The sequence below is a fragment of the Elgaria multicarinata genome, chromosome 8, assembly GCF_023053635.1.
Source record: "Elgaria multicarinata webbii isolate HBS135686 ecotype San Diego chromosome 8, rElgMul1.1.pri, whole genome shotgun sequence".
Classification (NCBI taxonomy): domain Eukaryota; kingdom Metazoa; phylum Chordata; class Lepidosauria; order Squamata; family Anguidae; genus Elgaria; species Elgaria multicarinata.
Genome location: NC_086178.1, coordinates 59,850,850 through 59,878,416, shown reverse-complemented (window position 1 = coordinate 59,878,416; position 27,567 = coordinate 59,850,850). Strand labels below are relative to the sequence as shown.

Here is a 27,567-nt window from a genome sequence, read left to right as displayed (position 1 = left end):
ATCAAACCAAAGGCTTATCTAGTCCAGCATTCTGTTCACACAGTGGCCAACCAGTTCCCCCATTGGAAACCCCACAAGTAGGGCATGCATACAATCGTGTTCCCTAGCAACTGCTATATAAAGGCATATTGTCTCTGATACTGAAAATATAGCTATTATGACTACTAGCCATCGATAGCCTTATCCTCCATGAATTTGCCCAATCCCCTTTTAAAGCTGTTCATGGTGGTGGCCACCAGTACATCTTCTGGTAGTAAATTGCATAGTTTAACTATGTACTGTGTGAAGAAGTACTGTTATCTATCATGAATAACCAGTTTCTAGTTCTGAGATGACCCTGGGTCACACCATGCAGAATCTTGTACATTTCTATCATGTCTCCCTGTATTTAGCTTTTTTCCTCTCCTTCCCCTCCCTTTCCTTCAACTGTTGTTTACATAGGAGTTTCCTTCCTGATGCAAATAGCAGAAGGTGGACGGGGATCCAGATCAGAACCATGCAGAGAAAGGTTAAAGCCTCCCCCACCCCATACCATGGTCCCAATCTGGATTCCCCCACCTCTACACCAGATATTTACTTTTTTAATACCTGCTATGCAATTAGCAACTCTAAGATGCAACAAACACTGCTATATTACTTGTGGGGGAGAGGCCTGCTTTGGCGAAATATTTCTAATGCCACTCTGAATAGATGGCTCAAGACGTGTATTTGCCTAGCCTGTTCCTGCCTTAAGTTGTCGCAACCTGCTTCAAACCTATATTTCAATAAATTAGTAATGGCTTAAAGTGTTATAGGACCAACTTGAGTTATATAAAGTAATCAAATTTGAATAATTTGTAAAAGTAAAATTACATCTTCCTTTCCCTCATGGAACTCAAGACAAGACCCAGACACACTTAACTTCCACAAGATTTCCGAGCCATTTGTCTTCAGACCATGCTCTAGTTTTTTATAATATACCCTTCATGCAGAATTGGGGGCAGGAGGGTTACTTCCAAATTTGAAATGGTTTCATGCAGAATTCACTGATATTTACACCATCTATATCAGGGGTGGGCAGCTTGTGTACCTCCAGCTGTTGTTGGGCTAGAACTCCCACCATCCTTCATCAATGACTATCCTATGCTGGCTATGGCTGATAGCAGTTGCAGTCCAACAACATCTAGAGGGCCACATATTGCCCACCCCTAATCTATATGATTCTGGCATTATGCATACCAGCATTCTAACCTGCTGTGCTGTTTTTATATTATATATATCCAGCTTCGAAAGAAGATTGTTGAATTTGAGTCTCAACCTTCATTTACTAAAGAGGAAGGAGAGAAAATAGAAGAAGAAGAAGAAAAAGTAGATGTTCTGGTGGGAAGCCTGAGTTTGCAGTATGGTGGTGATACATCCATTTTATACCACCAACTGGACCTGCACACGCGGGAGGAGAAGATCAGTCAGATTATATTGCTACGGGTATCTTTTTCATAAGTGTTTTTTTATTGCCTGAGGTTCTGCAACCCTATCCTACAGAAATACTTGGCAGAAGGATCATCTCCAGTCTGCAAAGGGAGAGTGGCTGAAGCAACATGTGTAGCATGAATTTCTTCCTTTTGTGGGGTTGGAAATTGCTCATCTTTCAATTTTATGTTTTTACCGAAACTTTGCAGCTGATCAAGAGGAAATGTGACTAACTAACTAAATAAATAAAAGCACTAAGACTGTTTAAAAGTAATGGGTGTAGGCAGGGTGGGTGGAGAGATGGGAGTCACTGCACTTCTGACTGCAGCAGTCACATCTTTCCCCTGCTTATTTTGGTTCTGGTTTTAAGTTGTTTGGAGCTCCAGAGGGATGGGGAGCTGGGACTTGACCCACTAACAACATTGAGTTTTGGACAAGCCTGCAAAGCACTGAGTGGTTCCCCTGCTTTCCAAGCTTTTCTGGGGCTCAGTATTTATTTATTTATTTTATTTTATTTATTACATTTCTATACCGCCCAATGCGGTTCACAAAAATTAAAACCATTCATAATATAAAACAACAGTATAAAACCATAATATAAAATACAATAAAAAAGCTCAACCAGATAAAAAAAAAATCCAGTACAAGCTGGATTCCCTGCACACTTCTCCATTCGCCATTAAAAAAGTGTCTGAGTCAAGCATTGCAATTCCAGAGAAAAAGCCAAAGTATGAAGGTACCCTTGGATTGGAGAAGTACCTGCAGTGACAGATTGAGATGAGATAAGATAGGGGGAGGCCTCAGTGCCCCTTTCCCAGCTCATCATACTGCTGCCATGTTGGGGAAATCGGCCATATAGAGTAGGAGGGCAGGACTCCACTTTGGTAGAAGGGCTGGACTTTATTGTCTTCCAGATCTGTCATTTCTATGATTCTGTGTATTACTGTGGTATCCTTGGAAAGTCAGTAAATATGGAAGCCCGTATTAGTTAATAATCATTAATGTCAGATTTATATGTGAATGCATTATGCTGCAAACGCTAACTATGTACTAGCATTCTGTTAGGATAGAATGTTATTTCTGTATGTGTTCTAAGGTTTAGGACAAAACTGACATTCTTTGTTGAGTTAACCTCTGTTGAGAGGAGTGCATATTTTGAGCTTCATAAAACTCTTCTTTCATTAGAATGAGGAAACTGACAGGTTTGGGCTTATATAGTAGGGCTGCCCAATGCTGCAGAAAGAATGTTGAGTTTGCATTCAAGGAATTAGTCACTTGGAATTAGTCACTTGGGTTTCATATATGTTTGTCTAAAAAGCACTTCATTTGCACAGACTGAAAATAACCCAAATAACTCAATTGGGTAGTATACCAGCTACCTATACAGCTCAAAAGTTCTGATCGAAGTTTCCACACTGAAACTCTCCTCCTGCTTCCAACTAGTGGTCAGAGTTGCTCTCATTTATCATGGGGGCTATTCTGTGAGCCCCATCACGTGGTTTGGGATTTTATCACCTGCTATTTGTACAACTGACATCTTTTTACCTGCTATTTCAGGACATCATTTACAATGTGAAGAGTGCTTTTAATAAGGACTTTGACTCAGTCACCCGAATGAAAGAAATGGAAATTGCACGTGTGAAGGAGAGGAACATGAGGATCTCGGAGATTTTGCAGCAGCTGGAGATCCAGGAGGAGATATGGGTGCCAACTCTGACAGATAACGAGAAACCAGAACGAGCACTGACAGTTCTAGAATCAGAGGTTAAGTATCTGAAGTACAGATCATTCTCATGGTGTACATTAAGAGTACAAATATAACCTGAGGAACTGCATCCTTTGAAAAATTTATTTATTTATTTATTTATTTATTGAAGCATTTTTATATCGCCGTTCAGCCAAAAAAGGCTCTCATGGCGGCTTACAAAAGTATTTCTTGATAAATGAATGCATGTGGCAGTGTTGGCAAGGCACCAGTTCTCCAGGACAGGTCGATGAGAGTACCTGCTTGAGTGCATGTCTAGTGCATGATGTGGGGGCACCTGTCTTAAGCTGATAGTTTTTATAATAAGAGTAGTGTACATGGGGTTTCCTCCTGGTGTCTTATCCAAGTATTGAACAGGCCCAGACTATCATTTGTCAATTAACCAATATTAAGCTGTACAGCTCATGTATATTACAGGAGTAATCTATAATATGACCTTACATATAATCATGCAATCTATCATGTGACATAAACTATGCACCCCCACCAAAGATGTGGACCTTTGAGGGAGCAGAGTCCATAGGGCCTGAGAGAATCAGTTGTTGCTATGAAGCAAGGATGCTCAGAAAATCACGGAAGCTTAGGGTGCTTCCTATGAAATAAAATTTTGTGAACTAACAGACAATATATTCATGGAAGAGCTGAACCGGAACCTTTTGTCTTCACAGATCAAAGTGGAAAAGTACTTGACCCCAGTGCAGAAAGCGAAAGAAAAAATTATGGCTAGGATTGAGTATAAAAGACGGCTTGCTGCTCAGGTACTCTGCTGACATGGTGTCTTCTTGCCTTCATTTTCCTTCTCTTTGATCCCATGTTCCATTTTTACATTACTTTTTATTTTGCCATTGTTTTTAGGGGGAGAATGCAAGAGAGCGTGGCCTTATGGACATGATGAATGGAGTCCTTGAAATAAAAGAAGAAGATATTTTGAAGATGGTGAGTTGTATTTCTGTCAAACCAGAGCTAAAGTTAAGAGTCTATGTAACTACAAAGGAATATAATGCTTAGCTCACAGAGCAGACTTGCCTGTCCAGGAGAAGGATCTCATGACTTGGCTTTACAATATACTCTGAGAAATAGCCCTAAATTAAAAGTGTCTTGCTTGTCCCCTACTTTGCCTTGCTTCAATCTCCCTAATTTGGACAAAAGGGATGGTTACACCATATTGAGAGTAAGTTGATCCATATAAGATGGCATTGATATAAAGTCTTAAAGTGTGGAACAGCTGTTGGGATCTGCATTAAAAACTTCTAATTATAATTGAAACATGATGTTCCTTCTGGGTTAATCAACACGAAATAGTAATCTTGCGGAAATCATCTTCTGCAAGTAAATTAATAATAAATGCAACTGATTTTCCATTGGGTCTTTTTGGACTAAATATACCTGACTTTTCAAACCACTTACAAAGCCAGAACCAAGCACTGGGCCTATGAACACCTTCTTCTCTCTCATCCCACTTGTTCTGGCTTTGGTGTTGTAGACCTGAAAAGTACCCTGTTATATCTGAAACAGGGAACTGTGGGTTGATGTTGAATTACTAGCCAGAAACTTAAATCAGTTTGATCCTCGTTTAAGATCCTAGTTAGTAAATTAATATTAAGCCACAGTTTCACATGTGGATGTAGAAGGAACAGGACAAGGTGGGGAGCATTTCAGCTTAGTGCTAGTAAATAAACTATTATTTATAAAGCAAAAAAATATTATGTCCAAACTGGCCCTCTGTCTATCTTTTGTATCTACATTATAATACTTATATACCACTTATTATAATAACATCTCTATGTGTTTTGCACTAAAATGCATAGGTAACAAAATCTAAAAATGCATAAAAATAAATTATTAAAATATTACAGCAAAACCACAGTGAAATAGAACAGTGTTATAGTTCATTACAAGCCAGGGAACCCCTGTGTAAACAAATACGTTTTCAAAATGCATTTGAAACATGGCACATTCACAGTCATTGTAACCAATTATGGCAGGGGCAATGAATGAGGGAAATTTAGTGAACCTCTATTGGAAACTAAAGTGATTATAGTTGTCGATGGTTATAATTCAGCCAGTTTGAAATACGCATCTAGTTCAGATGTACATTCCTGTCTTGCTAAGCCATCGTTTGGCATGGTAAGAACAAGTGTTTGGCCCACACACTTTCTCTTTGCATTTTTTATTACACTTTTATTGGTGCACGAGTCTTAGCTAGCTTAAAATACAGTTTCCTGTTACATCCGAACTCAGGAACTGTTGTTTAATGTCAGTTTATTAAGAAGATATTAAACCACAATGTGAACATGGTTTACAATACTGGTTAGTAAAGCTAAAATGCTGGTTTCATACATGATGCCAAATCAGGACTGGAAACCAGTTTCAAATCATGGCACAAAATACAGTTTGCAGGGTTTTATAATGCTAGTAAATATCCAATGCTGTTTTTGAAACTCTCTCTTTGATATATTCAGGAGATTCCAGCACCTGCTTTTGCATCAAAACAAGAAGCTCTCTGGAATGAAGATGAAAAAAAGATATATAAAGAATATGAGAAGAAAGTTAAAGAACTGAATGAAGAAAGGGAGAAACATCGAAAGGTAAACAATAAGATGGGAAGGGAAATTATCAGAGTTCTCATTCTCTGTGGTGTGGAGCATTCTTTTAGGAAAGCCTTCTTACCTGCTTTGGATAAATTGAAGTCAAACGTACATATATGTGATCAGTGTGATTAGTTTTAGTTTCTTTTATGAGGTAAAATGACCATCTAACTAGTTTTCCAAGTATTTGGTATTGCCCTGGTCTGCATGATCACAATGATTAACCAAGCTACAATGGCTTATTTAAGCCTTGGCGTGTGCTAGGCACCATTTGTCTAATCACCTGCCCAGGTACGGCTTCTAATGTCAACCGAACCTGGGCGTCATGCTTGTTGGAAGGAAAAATAACACTCAAATGTAATTGGAATGTTATTTGAGGGTTGTTTTCCCCTCCATCAAGTCATGACAAGCCACGCCCTGACAGATGATTGGGCACATGATGAGGCTTCAACAAGCTATCATGGCTTGGTGAACCCACAGTGATCATGCAAACCAGCTCATTGTCAAGTTGTTTAAAACTGATGATCACATTTTATACTTAATCTACCTTTTAAGTGGAGAGAGGTGAGCACCTGCTTAATAGCACCACAATATCAGATGAGCATGAATGATACAATCTTTAGCTCCCCTTTTAGGATGAACTTTGAAGAGGGTCAAGTTGATATTCCTGGCCTGTTTTCTTTATTTTCTATTGCCACAATCACCCACCTTGAGGCGTCATGACTTTAGTTGTTCCTTCTTTGTTTTCTATTTCCCTTTCTTTCTTACACACAAAGCTGTTATATGCCCCAAATGGACAATTCACATGAAAATGCTGGACTATTTAATTGGAGCTAGACAAGTACTTTACAGTTATGTTCCCAGTCAATTAGGATAAGCAAGAAACCTGGTATTGCTTCTCTCATATGTTCAAAGTAACAATGTCATAAAATGGGTCTAGAACAAAAGGAATTTGTAAACAAAAATACATGGAAGATAAGGACATTAAGGTTCAAGATCTGAGTAGGTTGGTTTACAGATGTAATTGGAGGTCACTGATTCATAGGGTCGCCATAAGCTGAAGTCAACTTGAAAGCACATAACTGCTACTACTATATGGAACAGAGATGCCTTTAGATTGATAACCTAGCTACAGATTACATCACAAATTCACATATTTAAACCAGGCTGCCACTGTTAAGAATTCTGAAGCTTCACTAGAGGCAGACAGAGAAAACTGGCAAACACATGGGGAAGTAGAAGCCACTGACTGCCTTTTTCCATCAATATCCTTCTTCACCATCAATACGGATGGTTGGTCGGTTTTTCTTAATTCCCTTCCTTATTGGCTAATTGTGTACATTCATTCCCATCTCCACTAAATCCATATAATTAATATGACATGAAATCAGGTCTTGAATATTTCAGATCTCATATTTTGAACCTTGTTCTTACAAACATGACCATCTAAGAAACTTGTTTTTTCCTAAAGCAAAGAATTTCAGATTTTAAAAGAAGCACAGATTAAAATTCCTTCAGCCTCATTCTTACCTGCAATCTATACCCACCCTTTCATGTTAAAGACACTATACCTTTTTCTTCCTTAGATTCTAGAAACTGAATTGAGGAAACTTCAAGGCACTATTCAGGAAACTACACAAACATTTGATGAAATCGTGAATAGGCTCTTTGAGAAAAAGGTCAAGTGTGAAATGGTTATATACCAGGTCAGTATGAACACATATTCACCCACCTTATCCCCTATAAACAGCGGCCTGACTATTCCTTTTTTCTAGGAAGAACTCAAAATAACTAACATCCTTTACTCACTGCTCTTGGATGAGGAACTGAGCACAAGAGAAGCTGGGCTCCATCACTACCTTAATAAAAAGAGAAAGGAAAAGGTAAGAATAATTTTTGGAATTTGACGAAATAGCTGTTTCTTATGGAACCTGCTCTTATGGGATCAAAGAACTCCCTAGCCCTCTACAAATAATTCCCCATTGAAATCTCTTACCTTATTAGACATGCCACCTGTGGGCTCTATAGAGACACACCTGATGCAGTGAATGTTGGGTCCTCTCACTGTCTGCCCATGGCATCATATAATCTTGATTATCATTCATTTTTAAAGAAAAACATGTTTTGAGTATCTTCAGTGTCAGCTTCAGGACATGAGAAAACATAAATGGTATCTGAAAAAATTTGTGTACACTACATATTAATTGCTCATTATGCCTCGTTGTATTAATGCGAGATCTTTCACATGACTACTTTCTCAAAGCTTTCAGTCATATCCACTTTTTTTGTACAGACATTAACTAATGAAGCAGTGAAAGCATCCAGAGCAGAAGTGGAAGCTTACCGAGAGTCTTATGACATCTTAATTGCTGAAGACAGAGTAAGAACCTAAATACCAGATCCACAAAGCAGTTCAGCTGGAGCTGTAGGATTTAAGCTCTTTGGCCCTATTGAGTTTTATTGAACTAAGCTAGTTTATTTCCAAGTACTTCAGGTTAATTAAATTGTGGATCACTCACGTGTATGTTCACTTCATATGTTCAAACAGTCACTATTTTAGGAGCAATAGTAGTGTCATAATACTATATTGCCAGTACTTTTTTTTACCAATTAGGTATTTCTGTGTAAATGGAAGGGCTGATGAAGGTTTCTCTCTAGAATGACAGCAAGGTAAAGGTGACTAGTTTGTGTTTCTTTATGGTTCATTGTAAAGACGCCCTGGTAAAAATCTCCGGATTGTGTTAATAGTACCATATATTTCACTAGAAAGTCAGCTTCCTTATTATGCATTATGATCATGACTATACAGATTCATTGTACACTCTTTGATCTAATCATGCTACAGTATTTTCTGTAGATCGTTCTCAACATGCATGTCAACAAGGATGGGTACATACTAACACTCTTAAACTTGATTCTGACTGCCATGCTGTCCTTCTCTTTGTTAGCTAATGGAGCGTGGCTTTAGAAAGGAATTTTCAGATCTTCCTACTCATCACATTGATCAATTATTCAAACTATACAAACGTCGGCCAAGGTAAGATTTTGTTGGTGGTAGTTCCAAACATTTCCTGAAAGTTTTTGTGTTTCCTCTTACAGTAGGAATGAAGATGCCTTTTTATAGTTGACCCATTATGATTAGGGGCATTACAGATAAGCATTTTTCAAAAGCAGCAATTAGAATAGGATAATCATGATAGTAGGGCCATTATTGTAAATGATCAGCTTACACGTACTATTTATTTATTGTTTATATACTGCCCAATAGCGGAAGCTCTCTGGGCGGTTCATTAAAATTAAAACCAAAATACAGCTTATAAAATATAAAAAGCTTAAAACTAGAGTATAAAAGTACAACCAGATTAAAACATAGCAGCAATGCAGAGATATAAAGTACAATTGCAGATTTAAAATAAGGCAGCTAAAAATTACAATGCTAAAATGCCTGAAAGAGCACAACGTAGGTGCCAGGCAAGCCTCTCTAGGAAGCTCATTCTACAACCAGGGTGCCACAACAGAAAAGGCTCTCTTCCTAGTATCTACTCCCCTCACTTCCTTTGCCAGGGGCTCGCAAAGAAGGACCCCTTCAGATAACCTGGCCCCAAGCCATGCAGGCTTTGAATGTTAATACCAGTACTTTGAATACGGGTCCCAACATGGACTGGCAGTTAGTGCAGCTGGAAGGTACTGGCATAATGTTGGCAAGTCCCAGTTAACAATCTCTCTGCCCTGATTTGGACTAGCTGAAGTTTCCAGACCGTTTCAAAGGCAGCCCCACATATAACACTTTGCAGTAATCCAGATGAGAGGTTATCAGAGCATGGATAACTATAGCCAGGCTATCTCTGCCCAGATAAAGGCATAATTGTTATATCAGCCTTAGCTGATAAAAGGTGCTCTGTGCCATCAAGTCCACCAGTGCCTCAAGTGACAGTTCCAGGTACAAGAGGACCCCCAAACTATGAACCTGTTCCTTTACATTCACTGGTCATGTGATAAACACATGGGGTTGGACCCAGACTAAGTTAGTCATGCTTTAGTCCCACTAAAATCAGTGGTATTTAAGATAGTCATGACTAACTTTTGCTGTTGATTTCAATGAGACTAGGTGTGACTAACTTGGTGTGTTTCCAACCCCTTGTGCTTGCCTGAACTAGTGCATCATTGCTTATTGTTCTCAGTTCATGTGGTTTATCACTCATCTCAGTTGAGGAATCTACACAAGCCTCAGCTTGAGAATCTTTGTAGCCTTTGAGCGAAAGCACCATGCTCAGTTCCATATATAAACATATATATATATATATATATATATATATATATATATATATATATATGTTTATGGGGCCACAATGTCGGACTCCTATAAACTGAGGTATAGGCGGGAACTACATGGACATGCGCAGTAGCATGTGGGCAGGTTCCCGCCAAAAATGTTATATTCAGCTATGTGAGGTCCCGGTTTGGGTCTCCGCGCGGGCGCAGAGCCCATATGTGTGAATGCATAGATGACCACTCGAAGAACTACAGTTACAGGTAAGCAACCTGCATATCTGGCTCATGGGGATTTCACATCTTCCCTAGAGCCCATCCTTTCTCTTGACAGGGAAAAGCTCTTTACTCTGATCAGCAACTGATCTAAGAACTATCCCCTGCTGCACAGCAAGAAAAGGAGTCTTTTTCACTATGCACAGGAAAAAGCTCTTACCTCCAGTCAGCTGCTGATTGGCAGTAAGAGCTTTTAACTGCAGGGAAGGGGCTGGGGAGGAAGTTGCCAAGTGATTCAGTCCTGTTTACTTCTGACACTTGTCCTGCTTACTTATGAGTATAGAAGCTATTCTGCTTATTTGTAAGTAGACATGTAGAGGCTTGGTACTTGGGATGCTGTTTAAATGTACAGGTGAATGATTTAGTCCTGCTTGTTTCTGAGTAGGCATGCAGAAGCCTTGGACATGGCTAGACGAGGGCTTATCCCAGGGATCGCCCCGGGATCATCCCTGCGCGTCCACATGATGCACAGGGGATCCCGGGAGCAGGGAGGAATGATCCCTCCCTTTCCACGGGATATTGCCTTACCTGTTTTTCCTGATTTTTCCGTGGTCTCGAGATGATCCCAAGACTGCGGAACATGTGGCCCGCCATGGCTGGTATGACCCGGCTCCTCATGAGTAAATGCAACGATCTGGGCATGAGTCATGTAGCTCCTCAGGAGCTCTGTGCCCATCGGTGGGGGGTGGGGGGAGCGTGAGGTTGTTTGGTGTGTTTTTTTACAAAACACTTACATTTTTCGCAGGAGCACCCCTGCGCTCTGCTTGGATTTTTAAAAATGGTGGCCGCGACTTCCTCTTCCTTCCTGGATGTCGCGCACTGCGTGTAGACGAGGGCGATGATCTTGGCGGTCATAAAATCGCGAGATCGTCGCCCTCCATCCCCCTCGTCTAGCCATGCCCCTTGTCCTGCTTATTTCTGAGAAGGCTTAAAATCAATCACAACATTTTTTAGCATGTCCCATCTGCCTTTGGCCTCACCCACAGAAGGAATGCATCCCAACACCTTTTCCAGATTGGAATTCAGCCCCACCCACAGTTTAAAGAGAAGTTAAAAGTCATTGCCAGAATAACCTTGGACTTTAAACCCAAAGCTGTTTAAAGTACAAGCATGACTAGCTTCCTGCCTTTCACCTTAACCTTATGTGGAGAGCCAGAAATATTAATACTTCTGCTACGCTCAGCATGGGTGAAAAGAAGCAAAGTACGGTTACTTAGAAAAGATGAACTGTTCATCCCACTTCACTTCAAAGCAGCTCTTTAGCTCAGGGCATTTCGAAACGTGTTTAACTTTTCAGCCGCCTTCAGAGTCTGTTCCTGCTTTACTTTGGGCAGCTTTCTTTAGTCACTGGACTAATGTACATGCATGCCCATTGTAATGTGTGAATTAAGAATCCACAAACCTAGTCACAGCCATTTTGGTGAGCTCTGAAGCAGTGAAATAAACCTAGATAATAAGTTAATCTGTAGCTCTGAACATGGTGTATGTTCACCATATTCAGAGCTACAGGATGTTTTATGATCTAGAAGGCACTTTTGTGTGTAGGCACCTTCCTTGAGTCAATGAAGCAGCAAAAGTAATGAACAAACCAGTCCTCAGCCATATGAAAAGTGAGAAAGAAGAATGTGCATGCTGGCAGCGTTGCTGCTTTTCAACATTTATACCTCACCATTATTAGAAACTGATCATTGAACTAGATGCTCCTGTGTTAATATATGGTGGTGCTGACTTGTTAGATCCTGTACAGAACATTGAAGTTGCCTGGTCACAGACCTGAGGGTTTACAGGGTGAAGGGAAATTAAGCAAGTGTAAGAGTAAGAAAGAGGTTAGCTGGTGACATATATATGTACACACACAGAGAGAGAGACACACACACCACAAAATAGACACAGCTAGAAACACTGAGTGACCCTAATATGTGACCTTGTTCTAATGCATATCTAACATGCAGCAGAAAACAATTAACCTTATTTGTTTGTTGTGGACCACAATGGAAGGGCTCTCAAGACAAAGATTCAAGTTGATGCCGCTAACCCTTATGGTGATCGGCCAGGCTCTGCTAGAGCCCATCAGGATGCTCTGACTCATTTAATGAAAACCATTGATGAAATGGATGAACCTGAAAACAGACCTGAGGGTCTTGACCTCGCCAACTGGGAACGTTTCTGTGCAGCTAGACGAATCAAAGTGCAAAGTGAGCAGCTGGTATGTAAAGTTATTTTCACAGTACTTAATCCCCCCCCCCCATATTTCAGCAGCGTATTCTGAGAATTAAATACTTGCTTGATAAGGAATGTGTAGACCCTAATGTCATCCACAAGGCAAGGAGATCACATTTTGATCCTTTTAATATTTTAAAAAGATTAATATTCAGACGTAACCTGCAGCAAATCACCAGTTATTGCCCCCAGACTAAAACATCTGAACAACCTTCATAACTAAATGTATAAAGTCAAAACAATGATGTAGCATGCTCTGGTTAAAAATAAATGTAATGTCTCAAAGCTTCCTAATTAAAAATGTGCAAGATAAGGGCAGCTCTGCTAAAGAAATTACCCTCAGCAAAAGACTGAGTTACAACATTTGTAAAGTTAACACGTTTCAGAAGGCTGTTCTCCTATTTGCTTAGGTGAAGCAAAAAGCACTGGCACTAGCAGAGATACAAACCTTTCTTCAGAAGAGGATTGAAGATGATGAGAAGTTACGGAAAGACATTGAGCACATTTTTGCCGAGCTCAATCTGTAAGTTTGGTTTTGCCTTTTGTTTGACGATTGTAGTATTACAACATTAGCAAAGTAAAGCTGCACTGCAGACATCTACAGTCCAAAAGCACTCAGACTTTACATTATGGATTTTATTGCCCTCAATATTTATCCATGGACCATTAATGCTATGCAGAATACACAGACCATCAAACCAAAGTCTACTTCAGTATTCGAGTACTCCAAATACATCTGCATAGTATTGAGTCCAGTTCTGGGCACCACACTTCAAGAAGGATTTAGACAAGCTGGTGGGGCTTCAGAGGAGGACAATGAGGATGATCAGGGGTCTGGAAACAAAGCCCTATAAGGAGATACTGAAAAAACTGGACATGTTTAGCCTTGAGAAGAGAAGCCTGAGGGGAGACATGATAGCACTCTTGAAGTATTTGAAAGGTCACTCAGAGGATGGATTCCTGCATTGAGCAGGGGTTGGACTTGATGGCTTTATAGGACCCTTCCAACTCTGCTATTTTATGATTCTATGATCTACTATGGCATTATTATTTTGGAATTTCCCAGTTTGTTCTACCAAGGGCTAAAAGAACTTTTAAAAAATTGAAAACTTCCACAATCTCTTCCAGAAGTGATCTTTGTTTCTCTCTCACCATGGAGAAATTTAAAAACAAAAGTATCAGTTACTAAAAACATATTTTTGTTTTCTACGATTATAGGCTTCGAGAGCAGAAGATGAGATTTCAGTTAGATTTGATGGTCCAGTTTCTCTTTAAACAAGGGCAAGTGGAGCTAGAGGGAACCAACCTAATACCAGATTACACAGATGCTATTCTCATCAACAGGAGCATTATTGAAGAACTGAACAGCGTTATCCGGGTAACTGGTTTTGTTTCAAAGGAACAACCTCTGCAGATCCATTATACCTGATTTTGTCTCTTTAAATTTATTTTGTCCTGGCTTCTAAATGACATTTGTTGTGTTCATTTTCCTTGCTTTCATTATGTATCTATTAACAGACCAGAAGCCTTTAACAATGAGTGATTTACAAGCCCATACGTTAAGTAAATGCACAAACAAAGCACTTTTTCTGAAAGTAGTTACAGTTTCCCAATTTTCTCTCATTACATCTGAGTTTATAGAGGTCGTGCCCACCTTCTTTCAGAGATAAATTGTTAAATGATACGTACATTTTTTCTAGGCTCAAGGAGAAAGGAAAGTTGCTAGCATGGTGGAAAGCAAAGATTTCCGTAAAGGAATCTTTCAACTGGAATGGGAACATAAAAAAATGCAGATGCAGGTGGATGATTTAAACCAAAAGGCTCGAGATATTCAAAAATTGAATGTTACAAAAGATCACCAGCTTGTAAGTTACTATCCTAAATACTGATTATACCATGAGGATATCAAGTTGCGCAATAGTATGTTTGAGAAAATAAGTTCACTTCACACACTGTTTTTCATTTTTCATTAATAGCTGCATCTAAGAATACTTTTCTATATTTATTTGATTTGTATCCCACCTTTCAACCAAATGGTCTTCATATAAAGTATGGGGCTTATCCAGTGACATCTTACCATAGAATGGTTTCTGTGACTTGTGTAATGTGCACATTTATTATTACTACAAATTGCAGTCTGTTTTTGTTTACCTGTGTCTGTGACCATAATAACCATTCATGTATTCATTCCTGGTGTACTAAAAAAGTACTAAAAAGTACTTTGTCAGCAATCCCATCACAAACTACCCTAAGATCTGGGCAACACGACATGTTATATGAATTCATTCACAATGTGCCATACAAGATTACTGATGTGGAGGCATTCCATTTGCACCTGACAGCTCCAAGGTTTAGTGTCTGGAAGCATCAGATGAGCTTGATTTTCTCTCTGCTTTTAATTCCACAGTTCTTATCAGCAATAAACTATGATAGCCGGATGAATCATGAGGTCTCCGTAATGGAAGGAACACTGAATTTTCTAGACAAGGTAAACATCCTTGGATATAACTGAACAAACATGTATAGAGCATCCTCCCTATTATTATTATTATTATTATTATTATTATTGCACCAACAATGTACTTGGTGCTGTACAGAATATACAAATAAAACAGCAATACCCTGCCTAGAGGCTTACAGTTTAAAATCACATTAAAACATATGTGAACACCTTAGCTCAGACTTGTTCCCCAGCAACTGGTGTATACAGGCTTACTGCCTCGGATACTGGAGGTAGCACATAGCCATCAGGATTAGTAGCCATTGATAGCCTTCTCCAGGAATGTATCCATTCACTTTTTAAAGCCATCCAAATTGGTGGCCATCACATCTTGTGGTAGTGAATTCCATAGTTTGACTATGCACTGTGTGAAGAAGTACTTGTTTTATCTCTTCTGAATCTCCCCCCAATCAGCTTTATGGGATGAACCCGGGTTCTAATGTTTTGGGAGAGGAAGAACAATGTCTCCCTATCCACATTCTTTCCACATCATTCATAATTTTGTACACCTCTATCAAATCTCCCGTTAGACTCCTTTTTTCTAAGCTAAACAATCCCAGCTGTTGTAACCGTCCTTCATATGGGAGATGCTTCAGTCCCTTGATCATTTTAGTTGCCCTTTTCTGCACTTTTTCCAGCTCTACAATAACTTTTTTAGGTGTGGTGATCAAAACTTCACACAGTATTCGAAGTGTGGTCACACCATCAAATTGTATAAAGGTGGTATGATACTGAGTTTTATTCTCAATTCCTTTTCTAATAATGCCTAACATGGAGTTTGCCTTTTTTATAGCAGCTGTACACTGGATGGACATTTTCATCAAGCTGTCCACCAGAATCCCAAGATCTCTTTCTTGGTCGGTAACTGCCAGCTCAAATCCCATCAAGTTATACTTGAAGTAGGGATTTTTTTGTCCCAACATGCATCACTTTACATTGAACCGTATCTGCCATTTGGATGCCCACTCTCCCAACTTGGAGGGATCCTTTTGGAGCTCCTCACAACCCCTTTGTTTTAACCACTTTAAATAATTTGATGTCATCAACAAATAAGACTTCTGAGTTGGATCCAGACTGTTATACTTAAATGATTAATTTAAATCCTATTGATTTTAATAGGATTTGAAATCAACCCTATTGATTTCAATAACATCAGTGACTAATATGACTAAGTATGGATCCACTTCTCTGATCTTTCACTTCTGTATGCTTTCCTTTTCCATTTTTTTACACTTCTACCTTGCCATCTACAAATGCAAAAAGTCAAGAAACATAAGTTTTTATGGATTTCATTTAATTTTAGTTTCAAGCTACTGATATTTGACTTGTGTTTTAATGATAGCATTATTTTTGATGTTTTGTCTGATTTATTAATATAATTTACTTTGAGCTGTCATCTGTGGGGGAGGCAGAATAAAAGGATTAAAAATAAATTCTGCACCTTTTAATACATCTTTAGCTTCTGGTTACAGTCAACTAAACACTTCCTTTGAATGCTGTTAGACACTTGACAACAAATTTTATAGGGAAGAAATTCTACAAAAAAATTACCTGCAGCAGCCAAACCTAAGAAAAGAAACCTTACCTATGAAATAAAACTTGCTTTAGCAACTTTTCACTCAACACTTTCCAAGCAACTCATATGTATGGCTGTTTGCTTTTCAATGGCCAGGTTCACAAGAAAAATATGCAGCAGCGGCAAAAAGTCATCAAAGAGTTGGAGAAGCAGATAAGCCTGAAAGACCTAGCAAACCAGAAGCTTAGCAAGGAATTACAAGAAATGCTTGTTACTGTGTCAGAAAGGCGACACATTCATGAGGCTACTGGTAAGTCACATTCTAAGAGTTGCTGATCCTTCCACATTTTATGACAGCCTCTGTCCATGTCAGTTTCCTCTCTTACACATGAAGATGTTCATACCACCAGACATTATGAAAACTATGCTTTTCCCAACTTCTTAATACCAAAATTAGTAACATATGAATTAGTTGTTACTTTTTATGCCTACAACTGATAGCCGTAACACTGGTCAACTGTGCTCATATATGCGGCTTTCTGAATTCTGTGGTTACTTTTCATTTCCATTGTCATTTCTATGAGGGAGGTAATGGCAGATCTTACATCACTGATTACTGCACACAGCCAGTGGTATTGATCAAAGTGAGCAGAAAAACCAATCAGGATACAGAGTTAGTGTTTCATTCATTTGTACATTGAAACAGTCCAGGTACCAACAGTTGATATAATCAATAGTAGCATGGGAACTGTTGTACATGGCTGTTCCTACCACGCTCCTGGTAACATTTGAAAGATCACATGGGTGGGGCTCGCAATCTGCTACACATTTCTATGGTTAGATACAACCTAGATTTTTTTTCTTACAGACTCGGAGATGCTTAATCAAAAGATCACTAAAGAGCACTATGAGGACATTGTACAGAGACAGCAGCTTGTGGATCTTGCGAAAGCACAGGCCCAGGAGTTGTCCATCCTTCAAGCTGAAGTGGAGAGGCTGAGAATGAGAACATTCCCAGCTTTCTTTGATGTGCAAGACTTTTAACATGATGCCATCATAGCGAGAAGAAATAAACAGCTTTGTGGAAAAGGTCTGCAAAAAAAGGGGGGTTTCTTCTTTTTAATCACACTTTACTACACTAAGGTAGCTTGTTCCTTTGTAACTCATTTTGAATCCCAAAGAACTACTGTTATTTATTACATATTTTTCAATGCAATAAATTTAAGAGTTTGTATTGCCTATAATATATTGCACTTGTCAAATATTTTAACTTCAAGGCATAACTTCAAGCCCTTACTAAGATCACCAATGATCTCCTTACTGCCAAGTCTAAAGGCCATTATTCCGTTCTTATTCTCCTTGATCTAACTGCAGCCTTTGACACGGTTGATCATGATCTTCTCTTAGATTCCCTTCATGACCTTGGATTTTGTGGCTCTGTCTATAACTGGTTTGCCTCCTATCTAGCGGGTCGCTCTTTCAGCGTGTTGACTAATGGCAGCTCGTCTTCCTCCTTTCCCCTTTCAGTAGGGGTTCCGCAAGGCTCGGTGCTTGGCCCGTTGTTGTTTTCCTTATACATGTTGCCCTTGGGCAAGCTTATTCAATCTCATGGTCTCCAATATCATCTGTACGCCGATGATACACAACTATATCTGTCATCTCCGGAACTTTCTCCTGATGTTCACGATCGTATCTCGGCATGTCTTTCAGATATCTCAGCTTGGCTGCTTCATCGTCGCTTGAAGCTTAACATGGCAAAGACTGAATTGCTTGTTTTTCCTCCTAAACCTTCTCCTCATCTCTCATTCTCTCTTACTGTCAATGATGTTACGCTTACTCCGGTCAAGGAAGCTCGTAGCCTTGGCTTTATCTTCGACTCCTCGCTCTCCTTTATTCCTCATATTGAGGCAGTAGCTAAATCTTGTCGATTTTTCCTGTATAATATTGCCAGGATTCGATCATTTTTGTCTGTCTCTTCTGCCAAGACGCTTGTTCATGCACTGGTTATTTCACGGTTGGACTACTGCAACCTTCTTCTCTCTGGCCTTCCTTCTTCTCACATCAGCCCGTTGGTTTCTGTTCACCACTCTGCCGCAAAGATCATCTTCTTAGCACGCCGCTCCGACCATGTTACTCCGCTTCTGAAATCTCTTCATTGGCTTCCAATTCACTTCAGAATCCAATATAAACTTCTCCTGTTAACCTTCAAAGCTTTTCACGGTCTAGCTCCTTCCTATCTCTCCTCTCTCATCTCACACTATTGCCCCGCTCGTGCTCTTCGCTCCTCTGATGCCATGTTTCTCGCCTGCCCAAGGGCCTCTACTTCCCTTGCTCGGCTTCGTCCATTTTCGTCTGCTGCCCCTTACGCCTGGAACGCTCTTCCAGAACATTTGAGAACTACAAGTTCAACCACAGCTTTTAAAGCTCAACTAAAAACTTTTCTTTTTCCTAAAGCTTTTAAAACTTGATGTTGTGCAGACTTCTACTGTTACTTTCTACTGTTAGTTTTTCCCTACCCTGTGCCTGCTTACCCTTCCCTGTACCTGTTGGCATTCTCTTCCCCTCCTTATTGTTTTACTATGATTTTATTAGATTGTAAGCCTATGCGGCAGAGTCTTGCTATTTACTGTTTTACTCTGTACAGCACCATGTACATTGATGGTGCTATATAAATAAATAATAATAATAATAATAATAATAATAATGGTGCCAGCTGGAATTAAAATATCTGACAGACCTCAATAACAGAAATAGCTTTCTGGGACAGGATGACTGCTGAGAAGAAATAGGGAATATAGGGAGAGGAGGCCATATGTGCAAGTTAAGGAGGGAGAAGTGGCCAGGACTCAAATAGACATTGGGCTGAAAACCAGAGCTGGGGTTATAAAATATGCCTTGTTTCATCTCCCAATGCTCATTCTTTCTGGCACCTTTTTATTGGGTAGCATAGTGTAGGCTCAATCCTAAACATACTTGAGTTCAATGGCATTTCGTAACAAGGATTCGTCGGTAAACATCTTAAGAATGATCTCTGTTGGCCTATATTTTTAATATTTCTTTATGGCAATTTCCCATGTGTTTAAAATTTGGGGCAGAAGAAGAATAAGTTACATTAAATAATAAAAACCTGGATATATGTTGAATCTGCATGTAATGCCCAGATGTGTCTGTTTTAACAAGTCTGTTATAAGGAAGAGAAAATCCATTTGGAAACTATGGCAATCTTATACCTGTATACTTAACATTTACTGAGTCAATAAGATGTTACGGAATAATTTATTCCCTTGTTGAATTAAAGATTGTACATGTGCTGATTAAAAACAAAAACACATTCATTTATCACAGTCTGTAATGAACTATACAAACCTAATTGCCAGAAAATATATAATACATTACAATATAGCCATCTTCTACAGGTTTGCCACACAGGTCAGCAAAACCATTAGACCTCCCTAAAATATTTTTTCTATATGAGAACCATGTGATTCTCAAAACAGTCTGGTGATGCAGTTCACAAGCCAGATGCATTTTTAAAACACTTGTATCATGCATCTCTAAAGTCTTCTTCTGTTCTGTTGTAATGTAAAAGCTGGTCATCTAGTCCAAAATTATCTATCAATTGAGTAAGACTTAATTTCTTGTTATCTGTAGATAAAGCTGATTGTAGCTCATACAGCATTGCTTGGGAACTTTTTCGCCATTTTGATATCAGAGACTGCAACTCTGTTGGGTTATTCTGAAACAGGAAAGACAGAAAAAACTAGATCAGTCCGTAATACAATTAAAATACAACTAAAATAGTCAATATATGTGGAAGTCACTTGCACTTGTAGAAAAGAAAAAATCCCATGATTTATTTAACACCAAAAAAAGTATTCATTGCAGTTGTTAATTTCTCCTGCCTGCCTCACCATCCTCATGACAGTGAGCTTGTATTTGAAAGCATGAAGTGCCAGTCCTCCCAACAACGCTTAACAAAAAATTCATTAGAATATTCATTAGAATATTTAGAGGGTAAATTAGGGTTTACTTATCACTGAATGCAAAACATAACAGTCTTAATCTGGTGTGTTTAGATTAAGACTACTGACCTTGTTCAGAAAACGCGCTAAACCACAGCGGTTAAGCATTTTGAGCTAAACGTTATGACTTAACATGTCATGTGAACCTGACACTGGAACTGTTCAGACAACATGCTAAGCCATGTTTAGTGAGCGTGTTTAAACCATGGTCATGTAGCTACCATGGCTTAGCGTGTTGTCCGAACAGGATGTTAGTGTGTCGTGTGAACCATCCCTAGCCATGGTGGCTACTTAACCATTTGCTGCAAAAGGGCTAGTGGCCTAACCACGGCTTAGCATGTCAACTGAACAGGCTTGTTATGTTCATAATTTGTTATTTAATATCTATATGAAGCTATTGGGAGATTTGGGGCTGATGACCCCCAGCTCTATTTCTCTGTAACATCCGAATCGGGAGAGGCTGTACACGTTCTGAACCAGTGCCTGGATACAGTTATGGCTTGGATGAGGGCCAATAAACTGAGGCTGAATCCCGATAAGACAGAGACCATATGGGTTGGTGGTTCCCAGGTCCGGGAATTAAGGTGTTTGGCTGTTGTTGATGGGGTTGTACTCCCTCTGAAGGAACAGTTCCATAGTTTGGGGGTGCTTCTGGATCCATCTTTGTCATTGGAGGCCCAGGTGACCTCAGTGGCCCAGAGCACCCATTATCAGAGTCGGTTGGTACAACAATGCCCGTTCCTGGATAGGGATAGCCTAGCCACGGTCATTCATGCACTGGTAACCTCATGATTAGACCACTGTAATGTGCTCTATGTGGGGCTACCCATGTGTGTGGTTTAGAAGCTGTATCTAGTACAGAACGCAGCAGCTAGGGTGCTCACGCAAACACCTAGCTATGCTCATATAAAACTGGTGTTAAAAGAACTGCACTGGCTGCCTGTCAGCTACTGAGCCACAAACTGTAAGACTAAATACACATAATAGCTGGTACCTCAGTATTTCCAAGAAATAGACAATAGAAAAGATACTATACTTTTGCGGTGTGTGCCCACTTTCCATGATTGGGATCTACATCCTGCATGTCTTATTATTCATCTCTACTTTGGTTGATGATGGCTACACTGCACAGTGCCAAATAGGAGTATCATTTCAGCTGATGTGGTTCTTCACCCAGTTACAGTACTAGGGAGCTAGAGCATGAAGAATATCTCCATGCAGTATTTTCTTGTTTCTAAAGACTCTCACTGGAATTAAAACATACTTAATTTAAAATTTTCAATGTTGTATTTTTTTACCTTTGATCTGTACATCTTGACCAGCTTAAGTCTCCGGAGAAGTTCCTCCTTTTCTTGAATCTGCTTTACTAATATCATTTTTTCTTCCAATTGTTCGCATTGCTTGCAATCTGTTCCTAACAAAAGAACTTCTGGAGAGTTCTGTGTAGTTTTATTACATCCAGTATATTCAGATATAGAGGTTCCTCTCACTTGTACAGCACTTTTCAAACACACGGTTCCATCAGTGACTTTTCCCAAGTGTTTACCTTCATCTTGTGATGTAGAACATAGTTCTTTCAGCAAAGTCCTGTCTTCATACGTACTAGAGTTTTTTTCTTCATCTATTTTAAGACGCTTTGCTACAGTAAAAGTTGAATTAAATGACCGTCTAGCTTTCTTTAAACGTTCTCGAAGAGTTGCACTCATTACCTAAAGTGAAAGTAACAAGGTAGCATTAAGAGGATCAAACAAACAAGTTTTTTATTATAAATGGAACGTTATGTTTGTGAAAACTGTTGTTTGTGAAAACAACAAAACAAAACTACCTGCAGACAGCATGTAACATACTTAAAATGTTAATTACCCACTCAAATTCAGAACAGATATTTGCATATATGGAGGGGGGGGAACAACCCAAAATTATCTAATTTTCATATTATATTAAAACTTAGAACCCAAAACCTTTCTTAATTGAGGACAAGTTTTGGAACAAAATTAATGATTGCTTTATCTTTCTTAAATCAGTATTTGCAGCTATCTCCAGGGATTAGGTGATTTTACATACTGCCTGTTTAGGAACAAGTATGAGACAAAAGAATAACTAGCAATGGGCATAGGTACACACCTGTTTCCCTGAGGAGGAGCTGCTGCTGCTGTTGCTCTGAGTAGATGTCTCATAGTTCTCTGGAGTGGAGCATAATGCTGTAGGTTTGTTTAATACAGGTGTTTCCATTTTGAGGATGGACTAATTTGCTGGAGATAAAAACGGAATCCTTTAAAGATTAACCAGTTAGATCCTATTTGTCTAGGAGCTTCTTATATAGCATTGATGGAATTCTACTCACCATACCTTTTATCAAAATGGGGAAGTCAGGGGTTGACTGACCTCATGAGCAGTTTGACACATATAGCTAGCAATTTTAACTACTGTTACTAGAAATATAAGCTGGTACCACAAGCGCTGTGACCTCCCCCATATGCCACATGAACTAGCTTTCCCATTTACTGCAAACAACATATAGCTCTATTTGTAAATTACACATGAAAAACTATTCTCATATCAGTTTTGGAAAAAATATCCTTATGGAATTGTCTGTTGGTGGTGGTGTCTATTCCTTTGACAGCGAGGCATATGCACAAGGGACAGTTTCTCCTGTCTTGTGTACATATGCCTTGCTGTCAAAGGTTGACTCAGCTCAAGGGTGAGTCAGCCTATTCCAACTTTTCCCAACCTGTTCTCCAGATGTTTGGGACAACTGCCCCAACCAGCATAGCCAGTGGTCAGGGTTTATGGAAGTTGTAGTTCAAAATCTCTGGAGGACACCAGGTTGGAAAGTAATGTCTATTTTACAGGGCTCAATGGTTTCAAACAACAGTTGTAATGGTTAGTAAATGCTTTTCTTGTTGGTGTGTTCAATTATTACTATTATTATATTTATTTGTATCCCGCCTTTTGCCCAATGCTGGGCCTCAAGGCGCCGTTACAAAGTTTAAAAAATAATTGGAAGGCGGGGGGGGGGGGGAACAAAACCATAAACGTTTAAAATACACAACAAAATTATAAGACATTAACATAGATGGAGGGCCAGATTATTCTCCAAAGGCCTGCTGGAACAAAAAAGTTTTTGTTTTCAACACCTTTTTGGGGTGACAAGACTTCTATAACAGTTGCATAACAGGAATTCAACAGATGAGTCTCTCTTTCCTGCAGAGCAAAGGTAGGCAACTTGTGGCCCTCCAGCTTTTCTTGATCTACAACTCCTATAAGCCATACCAGCAAAACCAATCGTGAGTAGGGTGACCATATGGAAAGGAGGACAGGGCTCCTGTATCTTTAACAGTTGTACAGCAGGTGTCGTTTGTATGCATACAGCATCTGGTGAAATTCCCTCTTCATCTCTTCATCACAACAGTTAAAGCTGCAGAAGCCCTGCCTCCTTGACCAGATACAAAAGAGGCCAGGGCTCTTGCAGCTTTAAATGACAAAGAGGAATTCCACCAGGTGCTGCATGCATACAAATGACACCTGCTGGAATCCTTTTTTCTATGCAACTGTTAAAGATGCAGGAGCCCTGTCCTCCTTTTCATTTGGTCACCCTAATAGTGAGGAATGAAGGGAGTCATAGGATAAAAAAACAACAATCTGGAGGGCAAGTTGCTCACTCCCACCATAGAGAATGTATCCTTTTAATTTGTCTGTTAAAGGAAAAATTGCTGACCAATGTAATTTAGTGAGGAACCCCCTGTCTAACCAATATTTGTGTTGGGGTGTGGGTAAGCTCTTGAGCACTACAATCTCCCCAACACCCTCCCACATTAGTTTTCAGAGCTCATTACCCCAAACACTGGAACACCCAACTTGGGTAAGTCTGGGGCCAGACGGTGCGTCTCCTCAGGGACTTGAAAAGAGCCGAAATTCGAAAAGCCCCGGATGGACCAGAAGCTCCACCCCCGTTCATAACGGTTCGCGTTCTCTCCCCTCCCCCATTACCTCAGAAGCAACATCAAGTCCGAGGCTCGCGCGGACGAAAACACCCAGCCGTTCTAACCTTCCCGCTCTGAGGGAACCGCAGCGAGTGAGCGCAGGGAAATCTCTTCTCGCGATCTCTTTAAGTCTCTCGGTGTGCGCCTGCGCCCTGGTCTCAGAAGGGGAAGGGTGTTGGTGGGAGCGGAGAAGCTTGAAAAAAATAAATAACCGCCATGTTGAGGCTGGAAGTGAGACTCAGGCAGCCAAAAGAACGTGAAAAGCCGTTCGACGTGCGGGCGTAAATGTAGCCCACCTAAGAGTGCTGCGGTTTCACCGTAATAGCCGTGGCGTTGCAATCCTCTCCTTGAGTTTAGTGGCTGGGGCACGCTGGGAGTTGTAGGACTTTTTGTCTGTCTAAACATGCAAAGGATTGCACCCTTAGGGAGTAAATCCCATTGAGATCAGCGGGGCTTGCTTCCCGGTTAACATGCATGGGGCTGCGCTGCAAACAAATATCCTGGCTTGTGGTCCTAGGCATGTCTACACAGCAACAAGCCCTATTAACGTCAATGAGGTTTACTCCCAGGTAAATGTATATCGAGCTGTTGCCTAATGTGTTTGTGTATGAGACCCCCGTGCGGTGTAGTAGTTAAGAGTGTTGGACTCACAGGATCAAGTGTCTACTCAGCCGGGAAGCTCGCTGGATGACTTTGGGCCAGTCACGGACTCAACCTAGCCTACCGCATAGGATTGTTGTGTGAGATTAAGATGGAGAGAAGGATCTTGCACGCCCCCCTGGAGGAAAGGCGGAATATACCGCCCAGGGAGCTTCGGCTGTTGGGCGGAATAACATAAATGTACCAACTAATGCCAGTGTTTGGTAAACTGTAAATCGTAAGTCTCGTTTCTCGTGACTTTATGCACATAAAGGAACAGCGAGGATGTAAATTGTCTATTTTTGACTGAAAGGGAACTAAATAAAGGGATTCTGTGCAGATACTTATTGTGCAGCCAAGTCTTCTGATCACAGCTAATAATTTTGTCAAACTATTCCCATCCCATCCATGATTGGCTGAAGAGAATTTGTGTTTGCTACAAATAGTAAAATTATCGTATTTACAGCACAGGCCTATCCATGTCTATTCAGAAGTAGATATATAATCTACTTCAAAAATAGAGATTTTATTATTATATTAAGCAGTATATAAGTATTATTAATAACTACTAAGAGTTCTATGGGGCTTACACCCATGTAAGTGGATATAGGCTTTTAGCCTTATAGTGCATTTCTATACAGGTCTACTCAGAAGTAAGCCCTATTGCATTCAATGAACTTACTCCCAAGTAAATGAGCATAGAATTTCAACCTTAAGGCACAATCCTAAGCATATTTAGATGGGGGGGGGGGAGCCTACAACTCCCAGCATCCCCCAGACAGCATGGAATTCTGTATTTTTTGAAGGAAATCTATAAAATGAATCTGGTTTATTGATCAGTCTTGTATAAGGAAATCTGGTATTGCTATAAAAGCAAAATAAATATATTTTAATACATATTCCCACACCACTTCTAATTTCTTTAGGTTTAAAACACCTTGTTCCACCTGTTATTGTACAATCTCAGGTTGCTTCTAGACTAGTTGTGCATTCGTACTGCCACATTCATGGAATTTTATGGGGAGTCAGAAAGCATCATCTTCAATTTGTAATCCTCCCATGTTTTCCAAATACTCCTTTTATCTTACCAGAAAAAATGTGTTAAGGAAGCAAAGCTGTAATAGGCGCAGAACGCCTTTTGATGGTTAGCAATTGGAGCTGTCTATCTTGAATTTGTTAATCAATTTCAACTGAGTCACTTTCTGCCTTCATACTAGTTTAATAGGACAGGAATTCATTCCAAAACCTGTCTGAAACATGTTTGTTGTGTTGTATAAGCGTGATTTCATTAATCAATGAAGCTTTCATTTCAATACCAGTGTTCAAACATTGCACAAGGGAAATATGCATACTGTGGAAACAATCCATAGCAGCACATATTTTAATATTTGACAAATGGAAGGAACATTAGAATGACTGAGGACTGGAGTGTCGAGATAACCTGCCTAGCAGCTTTCCTAACAGAGCTATCATACTACAAAGTTCAGCTCAAACTTATTCAAGGCCAGAAATCTAGAAAACTCTCCCCAAATCCTGATGATGATATTGTTACTCACCCTACTAGGAAATAAACCCTGGTTTACATGTCAGATGACTCCTTTTTCTAAGTTGATCTAGCTGAAAACCACATGTTATGATTTATCCTGACACACACAAAGCACACTATGCAGTTGTCATGTTTCTATAGCCCGGAGCACAAAGGTGGAGATGCTTATGTACTCAATTACTAGTTGTTGCAGACTTTTGCTTAGCCCTTCCTATTCCAGTGTAGGCTTTATGGCTAACTTCAATATTAAATGTTTTCTGATTTGTAAATAGTTATGCAACCTGCACCAGAGTTATAATGTTGCGGTAGTATAGCTGAATCTAAAACTAAACTGCAACAGATAATAAAAAACAAAGAGGCTATATGGCAACTTAGATGCTAACTAATGTACTATGGCATACACTTTTGTGGACTACTTCATCAAATTCATGTAGTATTATACTCAGTAGTTTCTGGGTGAAGTATAAAGTGTTGGTTATTACCTTTAAAGCCCTACATGGTTTGGTTCCAGGTTATCTGTGGGATCGCCTTCTCCCATACAATTCGCACCACACACTCAGGTCCTCTGGGAAGAATTTATTCCAGTCAGCAAAAACTAGGCTGACAACCTTTACCCAGAGGACCTTCTCTTCTGCCGCTCCCAGACTGTGGAATGGCATGCTGGGAGAGTTTTGTCAACTTAACAGTCTTCCAGTATTTAAGAAAGCCATAAAGACTTTCTTAAATTTAAAAAAGCCATAAAGCCCCTCTTCCGGCAGGGCTATCCAGTTAAATTTTAAGAAGCTTTTTAATAA

At 39.7% G+C, this 27,567-nt stretch overlaps 2 protein-coding genes across 2 annotated transcripts in view; one reads left to right on the top strand and one right to left on the bottom strand.

The window, feature by feature from the left end:
* The window catches only part of CFAP43 (cilia and flagella associated protein 43), a 54,960-nt gene extending 37,286 nt beyond the window's left edge, over positions 1-17,674 (top strand). The window contains exons 24-39 of the mRNA XM_063133245.1: positions 1,264-1,464; positions 3,007-3,213; positions 3,883-3,972; positions 4,070-4,150; positions 5,677-5,802; positions 7,389-7,508; positions 7,578-7,685; positions 8,096-8,182; positions 8,751-8,839; positions 12,346-12,553; positions 12,978-13,090; positions 13,786-13,945; positions 14,268-14,432; positions 14,975-15,055; positions 16,740-16,893; positions 17,452-17,674. Of these exons, the coding sequence (XP_062989315.1) occupies positions 1,264-1,464; positions 3,007-3,213; positions 3,883-3,972; positions 4,070-4,150; positions 5,677-5,802; positions 7,389-7,508; positions 7,578-7,685; positions 8,096-8,182; positions 8,751-8,839; positions 12,346-12,553; positions 12,978-13,090; positions 13,786-13,945; positions 14,268-14,432; positions 14,975-15,055; positions 16,740-16,893; positions 17,452-17,627 (2,166 nt within the window). The 3' untranslated portion in view covers positions 17,628-17,674. The remainder of the gene's footprint in view (positions 1-1,263; positions 1,465-3,006; positions 3,214-3,882; positions 3,973-4,069; positions 4,151-5,676; positions 5,803-7,388; positions 7,509-7,577; positions 7,686-8,095; positions 8,183-8,750; positions 8,840-12,345; positions 12,554-12,977; positions 13,091-13,785; positions 13,946-14,267; positions 14,433-14,974; positions 15,056-16,739; positions 16,894-17,451) is intronic.
* A 1,615-nt stretch (positions 17,675-19,289) lies between these two features.
* Positions 19,290-22,853, bottom strand: SFR1 (SWI5 dependent homologous recombination repair protein 1). The gene is made up of 3 exons (XM_063131565.1): positions 22,730-22,853; positions 21,904-22,314; positions 19,290-20,319 (listed from the first exon to the last, which is right to left on the bottom strand). Exons 1-3 carry the CDS (start codon positions 22,835-22,837, stop codon positions 20,128-20,130), a joined length of 711 nt encoding a protein of 236 aa, XP_062987635.1. The 5' UTR covers positions 22,838-22,853; the 3' UTR covers positions 19,290-20,127.
* Positions 22,854-27,567: the final 4,714 nt, after the last annotated feature.